Source organism: Canis aureus, chromosome 17 (genome assembly GCF_053574225.1).
Source record: "Canis aureus isolate CA01 chromosome 17, VMU_Caureus_v.1.0, whole genome shotgun sequence".
Classification (NCBI taxonomy): domain Eukaryota; kingdom Metazoa; phylum Chordata; class Mammalia; order Carnivora; family Canidae; genus Canis; species Canis aureus.
Window position 1 is genome coordinate 39,757,065 of NC_135627.1, and position 23,470 is coordinate 39,780,534.

General features: G+C 34.2%; 1 protein-coding gene across 6 annotated transcripts in view; it reads left to right on the plus strand.

Moving 5' to 3' along the window:
• PCDH9 (protocadherin 9) overlaps positions 1–23,470 on the plus strand; it is an 895,581-nt gene that overhangs the window by 565,616 nt on the left and 306,495 nt on the right. For 3 of the 6 annotated variants that reach the window (XM_077855430.1, XM_077855429.1, XM_077855432.1), the window contains one exon: positions 12,406–12,481. In XM_077855430.1, coding sequence (XP_077711556.1) covers positions 12,406–12,481 — 76 coding nt within the window. Of the gene's footprint in view, positions 1–12,279; positions 12,482–23,470 lie in introns of all 6 variants that reach the window. The other 3 variants (XM_077855426.1, XM_077855427.1, XM_077855428.1) reach the window with 1 other exon arrangement.

Genomic DNA, 23,470 nt, shown 5'->3' on the forward strand with positions numbered 1-23,470 from the left:
AAAAATTAACATTCAACATGATACAGAATAGTGCTATCATTTAAGTTCCTTGGAAATGGCCTTACATCCCCTCCACTCTCACTACAGAAGTCCTTGCCCACATCCTCTCCCTGTCTAATAGGCCATTTGTAAAGCAGTTTTAGGTTTATCAAAATACAATGAACACAGACTTCCCATAGATACTCTCTTCCTGAGCAATCTTTCCTATTAATGTTCTACTTTAGTTTTGTACACCTGTTGCAATGGATGAACAATATTAATGTGTTATAGCCAAAGCCCATAGTTTATATATTAGCTCTTTCTGTTCAAATCTTTTAAAATATATCCTAAAGTTTTCTTGCAAATATTTAACTGTACTTTGCCTGCATTCTGAGCACACATAGAAATAATTGTTGATTACAATATTTCTTTGAAAAAAGTGTATCCTAGACTAGCAATTTGTTAATAATTCTCAACATTCTGTAAATAGGATAATATATTCCTGGATTTCAAGGTCCTAAATGTAAAAGTTAGGAAATTTAATATTTTTTTTCATATTGGAAGCTGTCTTACAGTTCTCAAATTTTAAGTGTGCAGGCTAACTTGTACTACATAGTAAGTTACCTCTCAAGGGGAAATCTTATAGTCTCATTCTGAAACTGTCTTTCCCTCTCTGCCCCAGACAAAACTTAGAAGGCATTTCTGTGCACACATATTGGATCTTAGAGTCAAGTGGACTTAACACGTGTTTACTTTCTTCTGTTCAAAAACATTGCTCAGGTATTTGAATCTTTACCTTCTGAATGTGATGTATTCAGATTTGGAGCATATTTGAGAGTTTTGTCTCTTCAAAAGTAACCATATTTTTCTGAGTATAGCACATTATTTTATAGATGCTACCTACCTAAATCTACAGAAGCTTTTGACATGCAGAAGTTCCTGACATATGTTTGAATTTTATATTTGTATTCAGGGAAAACAAATAATCCCCAGTTTACAAATAAGTTAGATTGGTGACTCAGTAATGTTTTCAAAAGAAAGACTAAGAGCCACAGGGCAAATGTGATTATCAATGAGCTGTGGGAGGGGTTTTTATTTCAGATATCAGGCCCAAAGTCACAGTGACTATCTGCAATAATAGGTGGATATATATATTTTTTTAAATACAATCCACCCAATTTGACTTCAGAACAAAGGCCTCTCTACCGAGGAGAAAAGTAATATAAAATCTTGCTTGTGTTTATTCCAACTGGGTTAGTTTCTGTGTTTTCTTAAGATCACTAAAAGGCTCTGATTCTTACAGCGTAGAGGAGGCAGTTACATATTACATTTTTCAAGGCTTAAAACATTTTTCCAGCTTATTAGGATATCAGTGTTTTAAAGTCTACAGAATAATGCTTATTAATTCTTTTAAAAATATTTTGATATGATTCCCATATCCAAATGGTACTGCTCTGTATGTATGTAGCAAACTTGTTTGGAAAACATATTCTCAGATTTGTGTAATTCAAAGCCCCTATGGAAGTCCATCACATTCATCTCATTCTCTCATACTATACCACCTCACTATGTTTTCTAAATTTATGATCCAAAATGTACATTCCCATACATTAAGCTGAGAATAAAGTCAAGACTGATCTTTATCCCAAGGAACAGAAATTATACATTTAGGTGACTGTTGTCCTTCAAACTTCCCCCTTTGTACCTACTATAATTAATATTATAATTTCTCAAAATATTTTGGAATTCCTCTTTCATAATGGCCTTCAAAGTTTTGAAGCCATTGAAGAAAATGTGCCATATCATTTTGCAGTGTCTCCTTCTTAAACTACTATTGTTCACCACTACAGACGGCTTTTAGACATATCAGGAAGTAAAATCAGATTGTAAAAGAGAGAGCTGGCACCTTGAGACTGTACAATATAATGTCATGCTCTCATAACAATTCAAAACCAGAACTCCAAAATATTTAAAAATATTGTGCTATCACTGCAGTATTTAGTTTATTAAGTAGCTCCTCCTTGAAAGAATTTAAAAGATGTTTTATACAATTTTGTTTATTTAATGAATGTTTTTCCTCATCTTATAATCATAATTTTATATGATGAATTCTACCCTAAATGAAGTATCATTGCTAAACAAGTAATTTTTTGTCACCAGGCAAGGTTGGATATTATATGTCACTAAATATAACTACAAAAAGACTATTTCTAGAATGTGCTTTATGGCATCAGAATTTATCCATATTAATTCAGGTTTTCTTAGATTCAATTATTAAAGTTTGGATTTAATTTTCAAAATTAATAAAGTACAAATCTCAGGTATAATTGACAGATCTCAGAAATAATTTCCTTGTCTAAGAATGGAGAAATTTCATGTTCTAAGACATTTGTCTGTAGTGGAGGGAGTTTGTGCATAAATTTTGTATAATATATGCATATATAAATACACAGACACAAATTTATATCTATGTTGTATTATATTCTTAAAAGTACCCTCATTTTCTTCCTAACTTAATCTTAAAAAATGACTTGAATATCACACATTCCTAATCAAAATTTCTCAACTATAAACAGTATTTTCATTGACATCTTTTGAGAGAACCAAAAGAAGGCAAAATTAGAAAATGAATAAATAAAATCAAACTGCTATGTGGGGCACGAGATCAAATGAAACAAATTATATCACATTTTAGGTGTAAATTAACAATCCTTCATGAGGACTTTTAAACAACCTTATTGTATTGTAGTATACAATATTATTTTGGATAATTCATACAGAATTATTATTTGGATGATTCATACAGATGGTTTCTTCCATTTGTCTAATGTAGAATAACATAATCTGTCCTATAAAGCCTTGAATTACTAGTTTTTATTCTTAGTAGGTAATTATGATACACAGGGGAAGTTTAATGTGGATGTGTATGTTTATGTGTGTGTGGGGGGGTGGGAATATGGGTATGAGTGCATGCTTAAACTCTTTTCTGAGTCAAATGCCCATGGTCTGAGCTTAATTATAAAATTGGGGCTACCTCCTAAAAAGATACTAATTACTTAAAGTAAATATGGCCTACTTCGGTTTTACAAGTCTTATTTGTATTGAGAATTATTAACAGAAATGCTAGGGAGATGCCTCTTGTCTCTTTGTTAATTCTGCTAGAATTACTTGAGATAAATTCTTGAATTCTAGACACAAAATCAGACTCTATTTCATTTATCAATACTTACAGATTTGACCTATTATTTTTCAGTGATTTTTTTATTACTCAAAGAAAAGACTTACTTTTTGTAAAAGACCAATGCTATGTCAATGGATTCTATATTTTTACTTAATAACAGTGATAACTTTGTGTAATTTCTAATTAAATTGCTGTAACTATTATGTGTGCTGATTTTGTAAATATGATAAGGGTAACTTACTTTGTCACATGGATTTGTTTATACTAGAAAACTAAATTGGAAAGGACTCTTGCTGAGTCGTTTCTTCCCTATTTCTGTACATATAATTTATAGATGCAAAAATTCTGCTTGCAGATTCAGGAGCAGCTGCTCCTGTTTAATGTAATCATTTTATATTTTGTATGCTCAGATAAAGTGCTGCATTCCTACTGGGCAACATTTAACTGTGAGAAATAGGTTGAGGTTGTTTCTGATAGCAGGAACTAAATAAGAATATAAGAAGCAAAATAACCAACAACTCTGACAATTCTTAATCCTCTCTACTTGCCTGGGACCCCAGAGGAAATTTAAGGGTGGGGTGATGTCACCAAACCAAAGAGGAAAGTTGACTCAGACACTTTTGATGTAGGGAGGAGATTCGTATTGTATGCTTTTTCCTAATATTTAAATTCAAGCACCAAGTTTACACCCAGAAAGAGTACAAGGAATTTACTTTTATTCTTAAAGCTATCAATTGTTTTTCGCACATGAAGAGAAATGCGTCCTACTTTTCTCACAAATCATACTGAGATCAAAAGGAAATAAAAATATTTAAAAATTTTAACCTCAAATTATTAATATGAGTCTCTTCAGCCATAGGTGCTTCTAAGAGCCACAGGTGCTTCTATTCAATGTACTTTATTTATAAAGCACAAAAGACAGGTCCTTAATTTGAGGGTCATTTCATAATAAGACTGCAAACTAAACAGGCTAAGTTTAAGTTCATGTGGGTTCCCCACATACACTGAAACAAGTTTCCTCAACTAAATATACAGTTGAGTAGTGAAGGTTGACAAAAATTGACACGTGTGCTGAAATTAAGCAGTTGCCGGTCTTCAAGTAGCCAACTGTTTAATGAGTGATAATAAGTAGAGTATAGATGAACACTCACCGTTTCCCCTGAAAATGCTACTCAATTTTATATGGCCAGTAATCATCCAGACCCTAGTTATATCTCTAAATAACATTGATATCTCTCAGAATAAAAAAAAATCATTTTAAAGTTGTTGATACTTTTACATCCAACACCTTTGGTAAGGGAAGTTGTTATCTATCTTTCTCAAACACAAGCCAACCCTTCCTATTTGTCTCCAAATATTCTAGGATGTAAACTTGAAAGAGGAAAGAAAGAAAAGACAGACCATTTGGTGGATTGTTATCACGTTTCATTTTGCAACTCTTAAAATAAGACAGTAAACTTGCTGGGGAGACAGAGATCTTTTCCCATGGAAATCACCTTTGGAAGATGGACAATGATACTTCATTTGTACTACATCCTTTTTAGATTTCCTGGTTCAATTCTGGGTCAATCATCTTCATCCAGTAAATAAATATTCATTATAAGCTTATAAAATGTCAAATGTATATGTTCTCAGAAAAACTTGATGGGTTTGATTTCATCAATTCTTATTTGGGGCTGTTACATTTCTCTACCTGGAGATGAAAAATAATTTTTCAAGGATATGCAAAGTTAACAAGAATTCTGTATTTGAGTCAACAGCCTGCTCTACAAGTCTCAGTTACTCTTTTAGCCTTTTTATTTTTCATCTTCACAAATTGGCAGTGAATTCCAATCCAGGGAAGGCAACAGATCTAGATATTATTTTGGCATAAACTCAGAAACACTCCCCTTCTTTCTTTTTTTTCTCCCTAGGCTATTGTTAATTAGTGAAGGTTTCCCATTCATGCGCTGACCTTCCCTAAGTCTGCAGAGTTTGCAAGAATTAGAAGGAAATCACGTTTTAAAACCTGCTGGCCAAAAACATCATCAGAACTGGTAGAAACTAGCCTAATGAAATTTGACTTCTTAGGAAGTTGTGGGATATACTGTTTGTCTTATTCGCCACTTTATTCTTAGGAGCTAGAATGATGTCTAGCATATAGTAGGTGCTCAACAATTAATTTATTAAGTAGAAGGATGAATGATGAGTAGTGCTTCGTGTTGAAAACCAGAAAATAAGCGTTCTAGTTTCCACTGCAACTTCCATAGACAAGTCACTTTACCTTATTTCCTTATCTGAAAAAGAAATGTAACATTAAAATAGAAAATCTCTTAAAAAAATAATAAAATAAAATAAAATAGAAAATCTCTAAGTAATTTGCAGCTAAAATAAATAAATAAAGGCTACATTAGCAGAACCATTTAATCAAATATACTCCCAATAAACAGGAGAGGAGAATGACTCATTTTTCCACTTACAAATAGTAAAATGACTCATTATAAAATAATTCGGTGCTCAAAACATTTCATTTATCACTAGTCAAAAATTTCCTTATGATTTTGTCCTTCAAAACTATTCCTTTTTTTGATAATGAGCTCATTTTACTCATAATTACTAGTAATTTTCCTAAGTCATAAATCCAGAAATCTCTTCTTGATTTACCATTTTGGACCTCATCTCTCAAACATGAATAAAAAAGAACATGTGTGTATTAATATTAGATTCCCTTAGTTGAGCCTGCAAGTATTGAGCAGTAGCAAATTAGACTTATAATCACAGATTGCTTTTGGGTCCCACTTACCTTATATTCTAATTTACCATGAATTTCACTCAATTCTGTATTTTACTAAGAGGATGAAGGTGTATTGATTGTAGATGGCAAGGAGCTGTCGAGGAACTTCCTATTTTTTTAAACAATTATTTTTTTAAAAGATTTTATTTATTTATTCATGAAAGAAACAGAGTAAGAGAGAGAGGCAGAGACAGAGGCAGAGGGAGAAGCAGGCTCCACGCAGGGAGCCCAAACATGGGACTCCAGCCTGGGTCTCCAGGATCACACCCTGGGCTGAAGGCGGCGCTAAACCACTGAACTACCCGGACTGCCCAGAACTTCCTTTGAATTGAGTTAGTAGCTTTAGTTGGAAATATGTTCTTTTGTTGAGACACCTGGGTGGCTCAGCGGTTGAGCATCTGCCTTTGGCTCAAGGCATGATCTGGAGTTCTGGGATCAAGTCCCACATCAGGCTCCCTGCATGGAGCCTGCTTCTCCCTCTGCCTCTGTCTCTGCCCCTCTCTGTGTGTCTCTCATGAACAAATAAATAAAATCTTTTAAAAAAAATGTCATTTTGTCATTGTGTAGCACACATCAGCAGACCCTAAGCGAAGGGTGGGTGATGGTCTGGCAAGGCTGAAGAAAAGACCCAGAAACCGTAAGATGTAGGTTTATTGGAACTTACACAGAGTCCAGGAGCAGCAGACTGGACAAATTTAGCATCCTCTGCTAAAATCTCCATGCAGCAGGCTTTTATAATGTAGGAACTAGCCTAGCAACTGTCTGTGGACACTCTTTTCTTGCATGGCCAGAACATTCCAAGGACCTTGAGGGCTGCCATCTGGACATTTTTTGTTACCAAGGAGAAGCTCCAGGTTGGTGACCCCTAGGGCCCCTGACCTTAAAGACTAAACACGTTTCTCTACATATTCTCTCTGATGGCAATATAGAGGGAAGACAAGATCTTATATTCTGGAGATAGTGATTAATGGGTACACTCGGAGGATGCTTATACAAACCAGCCATCCAGCATGTACCATACAGTTATTTAAAACAACTTCTCAAAGCTTCAGGCTTGGAATACACTCATGACTGTTATTTTTTTAATCTCAATTAAAATGTGTTCTCTTAAAAATAAGAAAGGTCAAATGTTTCCAATTAATATTAGTAGAGACGTTTGTACTAAACAGCAGTTTCCAGTCTGCAGTTTTCTTTTTTTCCTTTTTTTGGAGTGATTTCCTTTGCTACTTTGAGAGGAGATATATAGGAAAACATTAATTCAAGTAGATAAAGAGCATATATTCATTGGATTTAATGCTCAGGTAAAGCAAAAACCAGTTCACAGATGGAACTTTAATATAATTTTTTGTTTTTTACTTCATCATAAGTAATTTCAGGCAACTTATGTGTGTGTATATGTGTATTAGGATTAGATAGATGAATGATACATTAATATTTCTTAAATATGCTTAAAAGAACTAAATCAGAGTTAGGAATATTTCCTTGAAAAGATATTTAAGGAATTCTGCACTTGAAATCATATTTAAACAATACTGCACTTTTTTTCCTACTTCCACAATATCAATGTGTAATTTTAGAGAGAACGATTATTTTAGGTGTCAGTTATTGACTAGTAAATTTGTTTGTTTGTCTTGTAATAATTGGCATAGTGTGCCAAATTCAGGTTGTTATTTTGTGATTGGAGAAAAAGACAGGAATTGTTTACCACAATGATTCAAAATCTTAGTAGAGAAAGTAAAGAATAGAAGTTAGAATAGCAGAGCAGGGATAGTAAAATTGTTTGGCATTCCTTAGCTCAAGAGAGACCCCATCTCCTGTGACTGTATGTTTTCTATTTTTTCCCTAATTGCTCTGAGTGATGAAGAGGAATACATAAATATTAGAATGTGTTTTACTGTTGCCAGGATAATCCATGCAAGTTTTAGTGAGGTCAAAATAATGAAATTTTAAAATACTGTATTGCATAACCAGACAATACCACTTTAAACACTTAATCTGGGATCCCTGGGTGGCTCAGCAGTTTAGTGCCTGCCTTCGGCCCAGGGCATGATCCTGGAGACCCGGGATCGGGTCCCACATCAGGGTCCCTGCATGGAGCCTGCTTCTCCCTTTGCCTATGTCTCTGCCTCTCTCTCTGTGTTTCTCATGAATAAATAAATAAAATCTTTAATAATAAAAAATAAACACTAATCTACCCATAGTCAGATCTTAGCTTATGCATATTTATACAAAAAAAAAACACATTAACAAAATGTAATTCAGCTAAGTAAAATCTTTCCTAACCTGATTTTTACACATAACAATAGAGTACGAATATTTTCAATGTCAGTAAACATCAATAAAATTTTAAGGATTGTGATTCGTTCAGTTCTATGATATGTAGCTTATTAAATAAATGCCTATCAGTGTTAGGCATGTCACTCATTTCTACCTTTTGGTTATACTAAAAAAGACAGAATGAACTTGACCACTTAATCTTTGCCATAGGAATCCTTGGAGGTTAGTGGGACTGGGATTGTAGACTTGAATGTGAATCATTCATTGGTGAATAATATTCTGTATCAGTTAGAAACAGATGAAAGGAGTATTCAGGCAAAGATTGAGATTTCTTAGGTAGCTCAGAGTTTTTTTAGTGACTCTTAGAGAACGGTGCCCAATACAGGAACGTGTGTATCTTCCCTGAGCTTCTTAAATTTTCCCTCTCTTTCCTTTCTACTAACCTGCAAGAAAAAATATTGTAAAAGTGTTTCGTGATGTTTCTTAAATTAAACCAGTGTGGCATCTTCCGACTTGCAGCATCCTGAACCTATATTTGTATGCATGGCCTTTTATGCTTGTGTAGAGTACAGAATTTCTGATGAAAGTTTCGCATGGTTAGAATTCATAGCAGCAGCCCTGAGATAAAATAACATGAAGCAGCCTTAGTAGTTACTGGTTCCCATCTTATTCCTTCTCAGGGCAGCCAGGGACCTAGAGCTAACTTGTTAGCGATAAATCAGATAAACAAATGTGACATTCAAACCGTTAACAAGACATAGCCAATAATAATAATAATGCTCACCATGGGAGAAAATGGAATGGGTAAGAGAGACATTTTAGGAAAACAAAAGTGCGAAGGCTTTAGAAAGTCTCAAGTAGTCTCATGATAACATATGTTGTCCCAATTCAGTCAGGCAGGGCTTGACTGTATTTATAACACAAATTGGGTATATTTCCATGGGGATAACCCAGAGGCAACATTCCCAGAGGCAGGCAGTAAGAAAGCTAATCCCTCTTTCTCTCTTCGAATATGCAAACAATTATAGGTTTCTTGAAAGGATAATAGGAAAACCTTCACTTTCTCAGAGGAGAAACAACGTGTTCTAAACTGTCCATCTTCATCCACTGCTCCCACCAAAAACAGCTTTCCCTCCGAAAGGCTCTGAGCTGACATTATCTACAAGCACTTTGGGAGGTGTGCCAAGGTAATGGGGTCCAGGCAGTTCCCTTACAAGAGAAGAACATTTTTTTTTTCTGATGGAAGGAATCACATCTTAAAACTAGCTACATGTTGATAGCCCAGGAGCTTAAAAGAGAATATGCAACTGTAAATTTCAAGAATGGTACTAACTTTGTATCGAGTACCTACTATGTATCAAATATCATACGCCACCAGTGCTTCTTATTTTATCTGCTTGGGCCTTACAACACTTCTCTGGTGAAGGCACTATATTCTTCATCTTGCAAAGCCAGGAACTCATTCAAAGAGAAAAAGCAACTTGCCCTGGGCCAGTCTCTGCAGAGCAAGGGCTTCTAGCCGAGAGGTCGGGTTCTGGCTTCCTCACCCGCTCTCTACTGCAACATCTGAACAAATACTGTTAAGTCCTTGAACACCTTATAACTCCTGTTTCTTAACATTTCATGGATCCTTGTTTTTCTGCATTTCAATTTTTTTTCATATCCTTTCCTTATTTCTACTTGATACTTCAGACACTGTTGTACTTGCATCAGTCATTATGATGATAAATTAAAGATTGATTTGCTTGATCAATTTGCTTCTTTCCATAATATCCATGTTCTGATTCTTCGTCCATATGCCCCACCATCCCAACCTCCCATTAAAAGGATAAACTGTGCACAATTTTGCCAATTAAGACTTAAATATCTTTGAGTCAAATTAATTAGGAAATATTTTCATAAACCACCACGGTTTAAGCATTGTACCACTCTAATTTACACTGTCTTCTTGCAAATAAATTACATTAGATTTCTGTCTTTGCTTATTCTCACTTATAAAGTGGTAAAGGAATATCATAGTATATAATGTGTGTGAGATGGAATCTAATTGTATTTGAAACAGTTTTGAAAAAAAATGTTTTTCTTATTCTCAGTGAAATCATAGCACCAGGCTATGTACCAGTAGGTGTTCAATTAATACTAGTTCTCATGGCTGTTCTGTGAGAAACACTGGGTTCAGGTATTACTGGGGCTACAGATTCACACGTTTTAGGAAAAAAAAATATAGTAGTTAAAGCAATATTAATTATGCTTAGAAGAATATCATAGATGCAGATTTTTTTTCCTTCTGTCTATGGAAAGTATACTTTATAATGGCTTATGCGGCCTCTGAAAATACTTTATAAAGACTGAAGAATATCCTGTCCCATTGTCTTTCTCCTGTATTTGACTTCTTTTTGGCTCACCTGAGTTATAACTAAGAGGTATTCTCCAAGGATAAAATCAAAGATACTATAATCACTGAAACTACAGACTTTTTAGTAGGCCATCACTTTAAAAGCTGTTTGACAGTCGTGTATAATGGGTAACCTGGTCATTGACCTTAATTCTGTGCTTCTCACAAAAGGATACAGATGAATTGAGGGCATATTGAAACAGAAACAGAAAAACTTGCATTATTGGTTTTCTCTAAAGGGTTAAATTCACATGAGAGAGGAAAGCACTATAATAAATTAAAATGGTAGCATCTTCGTATACAAGGAAAAATACATTTCAGATATTAATAATCAAGTTGGGCTTGCATATTGTGGAGCACTCACCTAGGCACGTTTCAAATCTATTGAGGAGGGAATGAGATAGTTGTGCATGAAGGTGAAATGTGCTACAATAGACTCAATTAGTACCATTTATGATTATAGTTTATGTGATGTCGGCATCAGTTCATTAAAAATGTACTGAACTATCAAATCATTTCACACAGGTCATTGAACAGCAATAAAGTGGTATCAGCTCTTCTCCATTATGACTCTGAGCTGGATTTGAACCAGTGACTCATAGGAAATAGCCTATGTTCTATTGTTGTCTATAAAAATGCATTTATAGAGTGGCAATATATCTATCTATAGCATTTGTGTCTAACTGCATTCTTTTTTCTTGGAAATGGATACAGTCTATAAATTGCCTCTGGGAAAAACACAAGTTTTATGTATTATAAAGTGATTATACATTACATACTTATATTTTATATACTTTATTATTATATATTCATAATTTTGTTAAATATGAGTAAAAGTGGTCACATGTGACATGATATTGAAAGGTCTTTTGGCTGTTAAAGCAGAATGAAAATTAGGTGCAGTCAGACATACAGCACAAATTTACTACTCTCATATAATTCCATAAGTCATAAATCTCCACCCCACACAGCTGCAAATATTCTCATATCTCATGGATTACATCAGCTAAAGAACATTTACCAAGAGTACTAAGCAGCAATCTGTGCTGAAATGCACACTTCTATTTTATTAAAACACTAAAATTTATTGAAGTACCGATATACATATTTTAGGTCACTTCTGATAGTGACATTGTAAAAATAGATGCCAGAATAATATTCCTAATACCTTTCTACTGGGATGTTCTATAACCAAAGTCTGGTAGTAATGTCTGAGGCAGTGGGCAATCATGACTTCTTTGCAACTACCTTAAAACCATTAAGTAAACAAAATGCCTGTTCATTCAAAAGAATTGGAATGTTACATTATATATGTATTTATTCTGATCTATGGAACAAATATTTACATATTTCTGCTTATTTCAGGTGTTTTTTTTTAAATAACTGACAACTAGTATATTCTTTTGTTGCCTTTTTTTTTGCTATAATTTTCAACGGTTTACCATTGGGGGTTTTTTTGTTCGTTTGAGACTGAAATTCTTTCTTGTATTTTGCAAGTTAGACATCCTATGGTAAATAGAAAATGGTAAATTTCAATGCTAGATTTGTTCCAAGTTTCATCTGTTTTGCTTTTACGTTGTATCATGTGTTAAGAGTTGTTTGACTGTGTGTAGGGCCGCGCCCCTTTGACCTGGGAAGAGTGTTAATCCGAGTGTCCTGTGGTCTTCTTTGTAGTCGCAGCGCCGCGTTACGTTTCACCTCCCCGATGGCTCCCAGGAAAGCTGCAGTGACAGTGGTCTAGGAGACCACGAGCCGGTGGGTAGTGGAACCCTGATCTCACACCCTCTTCCTCTGGTTCAGCCACAGGACGAATTCTACGACCAGGCCTCTCCGGACAAGAGGACCGAAGCAGATGGCAACTCCGACCCCAACTCCGGTGAGTCCCCTTAAACTCTGTGACCGCTTGGGTTTCTGCTTTTCTGTTGCGTGCACTCGCCTTTGAATGGGATCTGGGGGGAGCCAGGCAATGGACTTTGGGGGTTTGCTGGCTTTCTTGTTGCTGTATTCAAAATATATCAAGTCTGCTGCGCCTGTTGTTGTTCTATGGAATGCTATTCTCTAGAGAAGACTTTAAAACAAGTGCAAAGAGGGGTGATAATGATTTGGGGGTCCTACTTTTTTTTGTCTATTTCAATTTTGGATATGTTTTTAACCGATTGCATAGAACAAGCAGAATGAGTGAGGTGGAATTCGCAAAAGTCTTTATACTGAACAGACCCACACTATACCTCAGAAATCATTATCATTACCCATTCAAAGTAAGCCCAGTGAGGGTACTTCTTTCTTTGCCTTTGCAGGTAATTTGGGGCATGTACTATACTTTTTTTTTTGTGATTGTATTTAAAAAGAAGTCACTGACTAGTTCACTTTCATTAAAAAGTTAAAAGTCTAATGCAATAATTATGTCCAGTCCAGAGTAATCACCGTGATTTCTACTTGATTTAAATTAAAACTGTTTTCTGACTCATCTTGACCTGCATCAGGCCGCTGGACTACAGTGAGAAATGGGGATAGGGTGAGCTTTCCCTAATTTTCTAGCTACTTCTCTTCTGCTGTAGACATTGATTTGCCTCTGGCAATTCTGTGGTTGAAGTATAATACCAAGAGGAGCTAAAAAGCACAAAGGCTTTCTTAACTCATCTATTGTGAGAATCCAGAATTGGTGTTCTCTGACTTCTAGGATTTATAAACTGCCTCTTTGTTTCCAGAGTGATTGGAGATCTTTTGTACATATTACCCCCCATCTCCTAAAGCTATGCACCCATTTCGCATGTTTCTCCAATCAGTATCTTTCTTCCCATTGGCATGCATAGTTTACATTTGCCGCTTCTTTCTACTGAAGTTTCTCTCTACTCCAACCACTCTTTTACAAAGACCTAAGTAAATTGTACACCAGCTCTGCTTCTTGATCTTTCACATTCTGTATATTCAATTCATAAGGAAAACATAAGTGTATCTTTTTACTTCATATATCCAAAAGGGCAGGCCATATGCAAAGAGGCGACTTCTCATTCCACGGCATTTGGAAGAGCTGACCAATTGCCTTTCTTAGGTGTCTTGGTTTTGATTAGTCTAAGTACCATTGAATCTAAGTGTTTCCACTGAATCATCCTTTCCCAGACAATTGTGAGAGGTCAGATAGATAAGATAGCTTTTTCTTAACCGATTTCCTGGTTTTCAACTTCCCAATCTCCAACTTTAAAACATCTCATATTGTCATTAAGCTGAGAGTACCAAACTGGTTCTTGGCCTCCTCTTCTGCATGTGGGAATGGTTGAATTCTAACGTCTTTGGGCTTCAGCTAAAACCAAGACAGGAAGACTCTTGTTTTAAGAAAATAGTTTTAGGTATTATCTGTACAGTTCACCAAAGTTGGGTTTTGTTTGTTTGTTTGTCTATTGTTTTTTACAGAAGTAAAAGGGGAAAAAAGTAGACTTTAAGTATGGTTAATCTAAGTTACCTTAGACCAGAACTTTATCCAAAATGTATAACTACTCACCTAATGCCTTTTAGACCAGGGTAGTAGCACTAAGTGAGCTGCCAAATGGTAGCAGTTAAAGAAGATTCTAAAGCCCCCCCCCCAAAAAAAAGGCCCTTCTTTCAAAATAGCTTCAAGAGGTCCCCAGAGTTTTTACCAATCTAGTCACATGGAAAAAGAGACCCAAAGGATGACATACTCTTGCACACTCCAACATTCAACCCAAAACAGTGACTTCACCCAGGAGAATCATGGTCAATAAAATGTGTTAAACTACTCCTTGGTGGAGATAACTTCCTTATTCATCATTAAGAAAGAAGGAGAATAGGCAGAGAAGGAAAGGAGGAGCCCTGAGGGCCCCTGGAAGCCAGCTATTCTTTTGACATTTAATGGAACTTAACATTTTAACCTCCTCTCTAAATGTCTAGAGCAGAATTAATCAGAATAGCCTAGAAATATTAAGAGATTCATAACTAAATAGTAATTCACATTAGGACAGTATTATGATATATCATCTTAAAATTCCACAGTTGCATTTTTGTAATTAACTTTGAGGAATTTGTGAAGTGAGGTATAGTATAATTGAAGCAGTAATCTTCGATAGTAATAATCTTGCTATTCAGATCTAGACTGTGTTCTTTGTCTTCAGTTGGGTTTTCTGTCAGTGGTGTGATAATTCTTGAAGAATCAAGATTTTATATTAACTGCTCTATCCATGTACATCATGAATGTCAGTATTATTTGTATGGTTATTAAGTATTAAACCTGTATGGATTCCTATTTTTTTAAATGTCATGCTTCTCAAAAATACATCTTTGAAGATTAGTAGTGATTCCATGGTATTTTCTTTCATTATACTTTTTTAATTATACTTTTTAAAAAGGATTAATAAACAGTGTATCTAATGAGAGTTTTTGGAAACATTAGGCTTTTATATAGGGTCTTGCTTCTATACACACACGGTGGTATTGCTCTACAGTATTCTTCTTTGCTTTCAAATTTATACTTCTGAGTTGTTGGCATCATAAATTTTGTATTACGCCAAATACATGAATTTTGAAAAAAAAAATAAAATATGAAGGCTTTTACATGCAATCCAAAAATAAAGTTCACAAATTATACTACCTATAATTGATGGTTTTTGTAAATGATACTATGCAAAATCTACAGTAGTCTTTATTGTATCAGATGTGGCTGATGCCAGTAGTTCAGATGTGCTGGACATACAACTTTCTTTTCTTTGTTTTATTAAAAAAAAAACAAACTTGAAAATCACTCCCCCCTCCCCTCAATTTCACATGATCTACATCATGCTGAAATGAATTAGAATATTCTGGTTCCTTGATCATCTGTCTACTGTGATTCCTCTTGTTTCACTAGGTCCACATGTATCGCAAATAATACTTGCCTATATCTCAACCCGCCTGGCCCCTTCATGACTACTGTCATTGTCTTCATGCCACTGGTAGGCAAAGGAGTTTGTTCATGGCTGTGTCTGGACCATAGTACCTAGATGCATGGTGAGTTTATTACCCTAGGACCTTCCTGCTTGCCTGGATTCAGCCATGGAATCTAGGCTCAAGACTCTGTGATCTTAACCCGCTAGGTTTCTCTGATTTCTGCCCAAGCACCATGTAGAATCTCTCCCCTCTATTCCTATTTCTTTCATCCCTTCCATCCCAGCCAGGCTGAGTAAATGTTTTTAATGTCTGCAGCTGGACGTCCCCACTGTATTTCTTGATAGTTTTCCACAAAGACAAAATTCCTTCAAACTTTTTTTCTCCTAGTAGCAATTGAAAAAAAATAATCTCCATGGTAAGTTTAGAACTTCGAAAAATAACAGAATGCCTTTTTACTGTTCTCTACCCTGTCTCATCTTTATCTATGCTGTGAATCTAAAACCAATGGCTGTTTGAAAAGACTGGAGCAGGTAAAGGGATATATATAAACAGAAAAAATAAGTATACTAACACTTGAAATTATTTTCATAAATAATCGTGTAAAATGATAGTTGTATTTATTGCCAAAATAATTACAGAGCATGCTATTAAATTGTATAGTGAGTGGATATAAAAGTGATAGGTAAAAGAAATTATTCCTTTTTAATGACATAGTTTTAAAAAACATGCGATGAATAACTTCAACCCATTAGTCATTGATTACCACATGAGATCCAGTTCTCACAGGAAATTCAAGGTATATACTTGGTTGGTATATTAATTTATAAAATGAACTGGTGCCCCAGAAGCCTGCAGTGGTGACCAGTAAGTTTGTTTCTTTTTTTCAGTATCATAAAAATTTTTTAAGACAATTGTCACTATATGAGTATGTGTTGGGTTTTAAATAATATTAAGAATTTCTTATTTTGTTAGATGTGATAATGGTATAGTAATTTTATTAAGAGAAATCCCTATTGGCAGTGATGGATTGTGAAGAATTTATAGCAGAAACAATATAATGTCTGGGAATTTGTTTTAAAGATACTTCAGCAAAATACTAATAATGATGATAATGGTGATAGTAATAATGGGACTAAATTAAACAATGAAATGTTAGTGCTTGTTGAGGTTGGATAATGGATGTATAAAGTCTTATTATATTGTTCTTCTTAATCTTTTACAAATACCAAACTGTGAAGTTTATTTTAAACGTATAGTAGGAGACTGATATAAAACCCAGAATCAATATATGAAATATCCAAGTTCTTCCTTTTTCTATTAGTTGTTTTGAACTAAAGATATGGTTTATTATGCAAAAGTATAGCCAGATGGTTTTGTATATAGCAAGCATATTTTATACATTGAAGTATATTTCAAATGGTGAAATTGCAATTAAACAGAGATTTTCAGTAATTACATTTGTGTTTGGAAGACTAGAATGTAAATTGGCATTTGCTTCCATTAAAGACCTTTTGAGTAAAATAAAGTCTTTGAAAAGTTCTCTTTTGAATTTAGCAATAAAACCATTAAGCAAGAACCTCAGCCCAGCTCTGTTTGTGTAACACCCAGGGGGAGTTTAAGGACAGGGCGTGATGACAAGTATCCTTTGGCAAAGAGATGGTGTCTCCGTGTTCTAGGCACATCTGAGTCTTAGAGCATATAGTCAGCTTCCCCACAAATAACACTCTCACATGCAGAATGTCTTGAACAGAGTTTTGCCACCTTTTCTGCATATAGAGACTTGAACTATTTCCAATAGCAGAGTAAATCGTATTTCTTTAAGAAGGTAGCTCATGAATATGATCATATACTCCACATATAATTCAATTAAATCATTACTTCTAAGAAAATACTAAGGGGATTTTCAGCGGAAGTTTGCTATTTTTAACAACTGTAACTAGACTGATGAAAGAATTTCACTAACTTAAAGGCAAACAAAAACAATTATGTGATCAGATCAGGAACAGCTTATTACTACTAATTCAGAATTAAGGCTTAATCTTGTCCCACTGAGAATCATAAATAGAGTTATTTTTATATCTGGCATTTCTTTTAAATGCCATTTTAAAAGATGTTCTGCTATTTAATCATGTGCAAAATTGCAGATTATATTTACTTTATTAAAGCCCTATCTGTTCGTATGCTCCTGACTCTTTCTGGACTATATTTGAGTCAGTTGGTGGATTTCTTTCTCACTAAGGATAATTTCGGTACTGGAGGATATGTATGGGTAATATTTATTCAGGTCTACTTAAAAGTCAGGAATGCTAGTAAATGCTTCAATATATTGTCCATGATTCCATACCAATATTACAAATTAGATAGTGTTTTAAGTAGATTGGATTTCAGAAAATTTCAGTTATTTGTCTAAAACTACTTAAGAGATAGCTGAGGCACAATATGAACTTAGGAGTGCCTGACTCCACAGCTTATGCTCTCTCTGTGCAGAGAAACCACCTTCATGTACACATGGCTTACAGCAGTGTCATCACTGGCATTGAATTTTAAATTCTAGGGCACTAATGTATATATCCCTATATCTAGATGTAGAGATATATACACACATTTTTTTTTCTTTCTAGCTGCCCCAAGCAGCTCCTTCTGGGGTGCCTGGGTGGCTCAGTTGGTTAAGTGTCTGACTCTTGATTCCCTCTCAGGTCATGACCTCATGAGTGGTGGCAATCTTATTTTTTAAGAGAAAATTTGAGAAATTGGATCTTAAGATGACTTGGTTGAATGATCTGTTAGCAAGATGAACAAGTTATGAAAGATCTGCTCCTGCGGTTTTGTTTTGTTTTGCTTTTTGAGGGAGAGGCATGGGTTAGTCCTTAGTAGAACCCTGCAGATCATACAATATAACATATATATCTATACAGAGGCATTAAAAAGGGAGGCTTTGCCTATAGTTACATAGTTTTTGAATTAAGAATAAAATTCATATATGTCAACTCTTGTTTAGTGCTCTTTTCAGTGAATAATTTTTCCTTTTCATGACCTTTATACCTTTTGTCCTTTTTTTTTTTCTTACACATTTTCCTCAGAGAAAACCTGTATGATTATTTGATTAACAATTGTCTCTTCCATTAATCAGTGAGGACTGGTTTGCTCACCTTTCTATTCTCTGTGGATGACAGCACCTGGCATAGAGTAGGCCAGTAATGTGTATTTGTGACTGAATGAATAAATCAGTATTTCAACAACACATGAAATACAATCAAACAAATTAAAATTGTTCTATCAAAATAAAAATAAATATATAAACAAACAAAAGTACACCAGGTTAACTGTAGCTATCTTTAGTTTGGAACATTGATTTCTTCTTTTTAATTAATTGACTGTATCTTTAACAATTTTAATAACGTATTTAAAATTATGCTTTCATTTGGTGATGAGGTGACATAAATGGAAAGCACCTGATGTAGAGCTGAGGAAAAATTTATTCTTAATATGTATATTTTTTGTATATTTACATTAAAATATTCTTCCTGTCAGTTGTACATGCTAAGAAATGTCGAGAATTTGAAATATGTAGGTATGAGAGATAGACTGTCATTGTAGGAAGAAAATAAACAGGTTAATTAAATTAAAAAGATTTTTAAAAATTCAGAAAAAATAAATCCAAATTTCAATCCTAAGAATTTGTGCTAATACTGACCTGCAGGAAAAAACAATCATTAGCCATAATATGCTTTGGGAATTAAACATGAATTTTATTTTTTGGCACAGTATTGTATTAAATAACTTAATGAACTGTGTTTATAATTTTTCTAAGTAGCCTGGGTTGAGCTAATTATACAAACTCAAAGAATATTGTTCAGAAGTTTTATATTGTCACATGCTGTGTTCATTTCCCCATGGGATTTTCATAGTCAGCTCATGGTGACTATACAATAATGGACCCTGAATTAATAAATGCAGAGTTCCTTAGATAATAATATAGAGAAAAAGAAATTAATCCTATTGTGATTTCAGTTTAAAGGGGAAAAGATAGGGCAGCCCTGGTGGCTTAGCAGTTTAGTGCCGCCTTCAGCCCAGGGCGTGAACCTAGAGACCTGGGATGGAGTCCCACATTGGGGTGGCTTCTTGCGTGGAGCCTGCTTCTCCCTCTGCCTGTGTCTCTGCCTCTCTCTCTCTTTGTGTCTCTGAATAATTAAATAAAATCTTTAAAAAAAAGAAGAAAAACTAATTTAAAAAATAAAGGAGGAAATAATAATAATTTGATTACCTTATTTTATCCTATGAGACTTTAATTTTTTGCTTTATTAAATATATTTTTCTAATTCTGACTTCAAAACTTATCTATTGTTATCTATTTTCATCTCAAAATTGGGGCAGAACGCTTTCTGGAGCAGAATGATCTAGATTGTAAACCAAATACATATATATATCTCCCCATCTCCTCTCTATGTACCTACCGTCTGTGTTCTTTGGCTAATTACAACACTTAGTGCCTTATAGCAGCACACATTCATAATCTCACAGTATCTTTAAGTCAAGAGTCTGAAAAAAAAAAAGTCAAGAGTCTGACCATGATTTGTCTGAATTCTCTGTATAGGGTCTCAAAAGCCAGCAATCAGGGTGTCAGCCAAGTTACATTCTCATCTACAGGCAAACCGTGGAAGAATTTGCTAAGATTTTTCAGACTGTTAGCAGAATTTATTTTCTTGCATTTGTAGGATTGAGCACCCCAGCATCTTTCTGGTCTTCAGCTGGAGTCTGCTCTCAGCTTCTAGAGACCACCCTCAGATGCTAGCTACACATGCCTCCCAACATGTCTACTTACTTCTTTAAAGCCAATTAGAGAGATAGAGTCTCTAGAGTGGGTTTGTAACAGCATAATATTTTAGAGAACTTAATCATGGGAGTTGCATTTTGTCACCAGTCATATTCTATTGGTTAGAAACAAGTCTTAGGTCCTGCCCACACTCAAGGGAAGTGGATACACACAGTTATGAATACCAGGAGGTGGGGACCGTAAGGGTCCACCCTAAAATATGTCTGCCACAATCTGTATAAGACTTAGTCATCCTGATATATCTTAGTATTCAAAAGTTTTTGTTTAAGATCCTTTATTCACTTGACTATTCCATGATTTACTTATTTATTAATTTATCTATTTATTCTGTTAATACTCATGTAGAGTCTACTGTGGTGCCAAGTACTATGCTAGCTTCTAGAAATAGACATTAAAACCAAGACTTCCTAAACTTACAAAAACTCTCTGTTACTAAACTGGGAGAGCAAGAGTTCTTAATCTAGATTTCTTTAGTTGGAGAAGCCTATGAGTAGGTTTTTGAGAATCTATAAAGTTCCTGAAATTGTTTTGCAATTTTTTTTTTTCTATGAAGGTAGGCTATGAGCATTTTATAGACTATAAGAAGAAGACCCCACCCCCCTAAAAAAGAGGAAAAAGGAAAAGAAACACTGATTTTTTAGAAGATACTGGATACCTGTAACAGTGAATTATAATAAATGCTAATGCCAAATGTATAAAAAAAGTGGGTTTTAGCATAGAATAAGTCTTGAATAAGTAAACAATAAAGTGTTTTGATAAAAATGATACTTTAGTTTTAAAATTTCTTTTTAAGCACTATATATAATATATTTATTGTAGAGAGATAACACATGTGCATGTAGGAGCAGGAAGGAAGGGCAGAGGGAAAGAGAGAGAATCTTAAGCAGACTCCATGCTGAGTATGGAGCCCAACCTGGGCTGGATCCCAGGACCCTGAGATCACGACCTGAGCCAAAACAAGAGTGGGATGCTCAACCAACTGCACCATCCAGCGCCCAGATAAAGTGATACTTTGTTTTTTTCTTTTTCTTTTCTTTTTAAAGTAATACTTTGAAGAAGTGACACTAGATGATAAAAACTGTCAAGCATATAAAATGTTTATGCCTGGGCATGTGTGTGAACATTCTTACCAGTGGGGGCCTCTTGGTACTGTGAAAGGTTCATACTTGGGGAAGCAATGAATAGTTCATTGTCTTTGGAGCACATGCAAATATGATTAGCTCCACTACTTGGTCTTAGATTCCGAACCTCCAAAATAGAGCTATTAATAATCTATAAAAATATTGTTATAAAGATTACAGATATTTGACATAGCTAATCACCTAGCACAGAACCTGAAACATAGATACTCAATAAATGGTTGCTATTAAATTATTTGAGTATGAGACAATAAATGAAAATGAACTGCGAAATAGATGGGGACCAGATTTTGAATGATGGGAAGGATAGGATGTAGCAGATAAGGGAAAAGAAAGACTTGAGAGTCTTTTCAAGATTTTGGTTTGTGAAACATTGGAGAATTGTGCAATTAAATAAATTAGAAAATATAAAAGAAAAACTCAGATTAGGAATTACTAATTTTACCTTAATTTTAAAGTTTGAGCTGCCAGACAAGAAAATCTAGGAAGTAGGAATATGACCCTGGTCATATTCTTTGAGTAAATACAATAATTATGAGGAGAGACAAGGAACCCAATAAAAAATCATCACAAACCTTAACATTTAAGGCAGGCAAAGATGAAAGTGGAGTGGAATAAAGATATTTGAAAGCTCTGAAGATATTTGAATCCTGTACATATAGTCAATGACTTTTTTTTGGAACCAACTATTTGTAAGTGTTATTAAGAACAAAGGCTGTGAAATCAAAATAACCTATGACCTAACTCACAGACCTTGGGGCCACAGGGCTATTGGCACTTAATACAGGCTCAGTTTACAGGTATCATTATATTTTATTGTTATTATTATTATCAATAGATATTGAAAAAGTGTAGAACAAACAAAATAGGTATCTGATTATTTAGCAAAATTTCCAATCAGGTTTTAAAAATTACCATAGTGAATTTTCAAATGTAAAATTGCTACACATTTGAAGAAATAAAATTCTAAAAAAAAAAAAAAAAAATTAGTTTCAAATTCTTAAAACTTTATGCTTTGAAAACTTTTCATGTGACTTTTTCATGTTTAGCATATCTGATGGCTGATTTCAAAACATTGTTATTTGCTAAAGATTGATGAAACTTATATAGTAGAGTGAATTTATGCTCCAGTATCTGCACTGTTTTACTTTAAAATACTTATATTCATTTATTATTTTAAATTATTTACTATTCATTACATGCAATACATTGTCCATTTGGTTGCCATTTATTTTTTTATTTAAAAAGGTACAGTGAAATGACTTTATGAAATATTACCTATTGTAGCTAAAAGAACCTATAAAACAGGCTGGGACTCAAGCTTTCTCTGCTGGAAAGTTTTAGATCTCATCAATTTAAAGTATGACTTTAATTCCCAAAATAATTAGCTTTGAGTACTCATTTATTATAAATACTTAAAAGGTTTTATAATATTCTCTTGCATTTGAGCTTATTAAACCAGGTCACAAAGTGTTTAGTATTAGTGTTTAGTAAGTAGAAAAATGTATAGTAACAACATGCCTCCTAGTGTAAAGTAAGGGTAATGTCAACTTATATTGTATGGGTATGGAATCGCATTTCCAGAACTGTGTGCTGTCATGTGATTCTTTCTTGAAGGACCCATAAGGAGAAATGGCAGTATTTAACCTTGAACATGTAGTATGCCCTAGAGGTGAAATAACAATTACTTTTATGTCTGTGTTTATAATAATTTGAGAGTGGTAGAAGTGAAGAGGTAAATAGATAAGCAAATCAGTCATATCTAAAAATAAGAAGCTTACTGATATCATTACCTTTTAGAAGCATAAAATTAAGTTGTTTTTTTAAGCTGAAAATGAAGCCATTTTATAGGAAAACATGAAAGTAATTACTAACTCTAAAGTACATAGACTCATAAAATCAAACTATTATCCTATCTTACCTTAATATGTAGAAATAAATAAATAAAATAAATAAATTGTCCATAAAGTTTTTTTTTCATAAAGTTTTAAAACAATTTGAAATTTTTGATGAA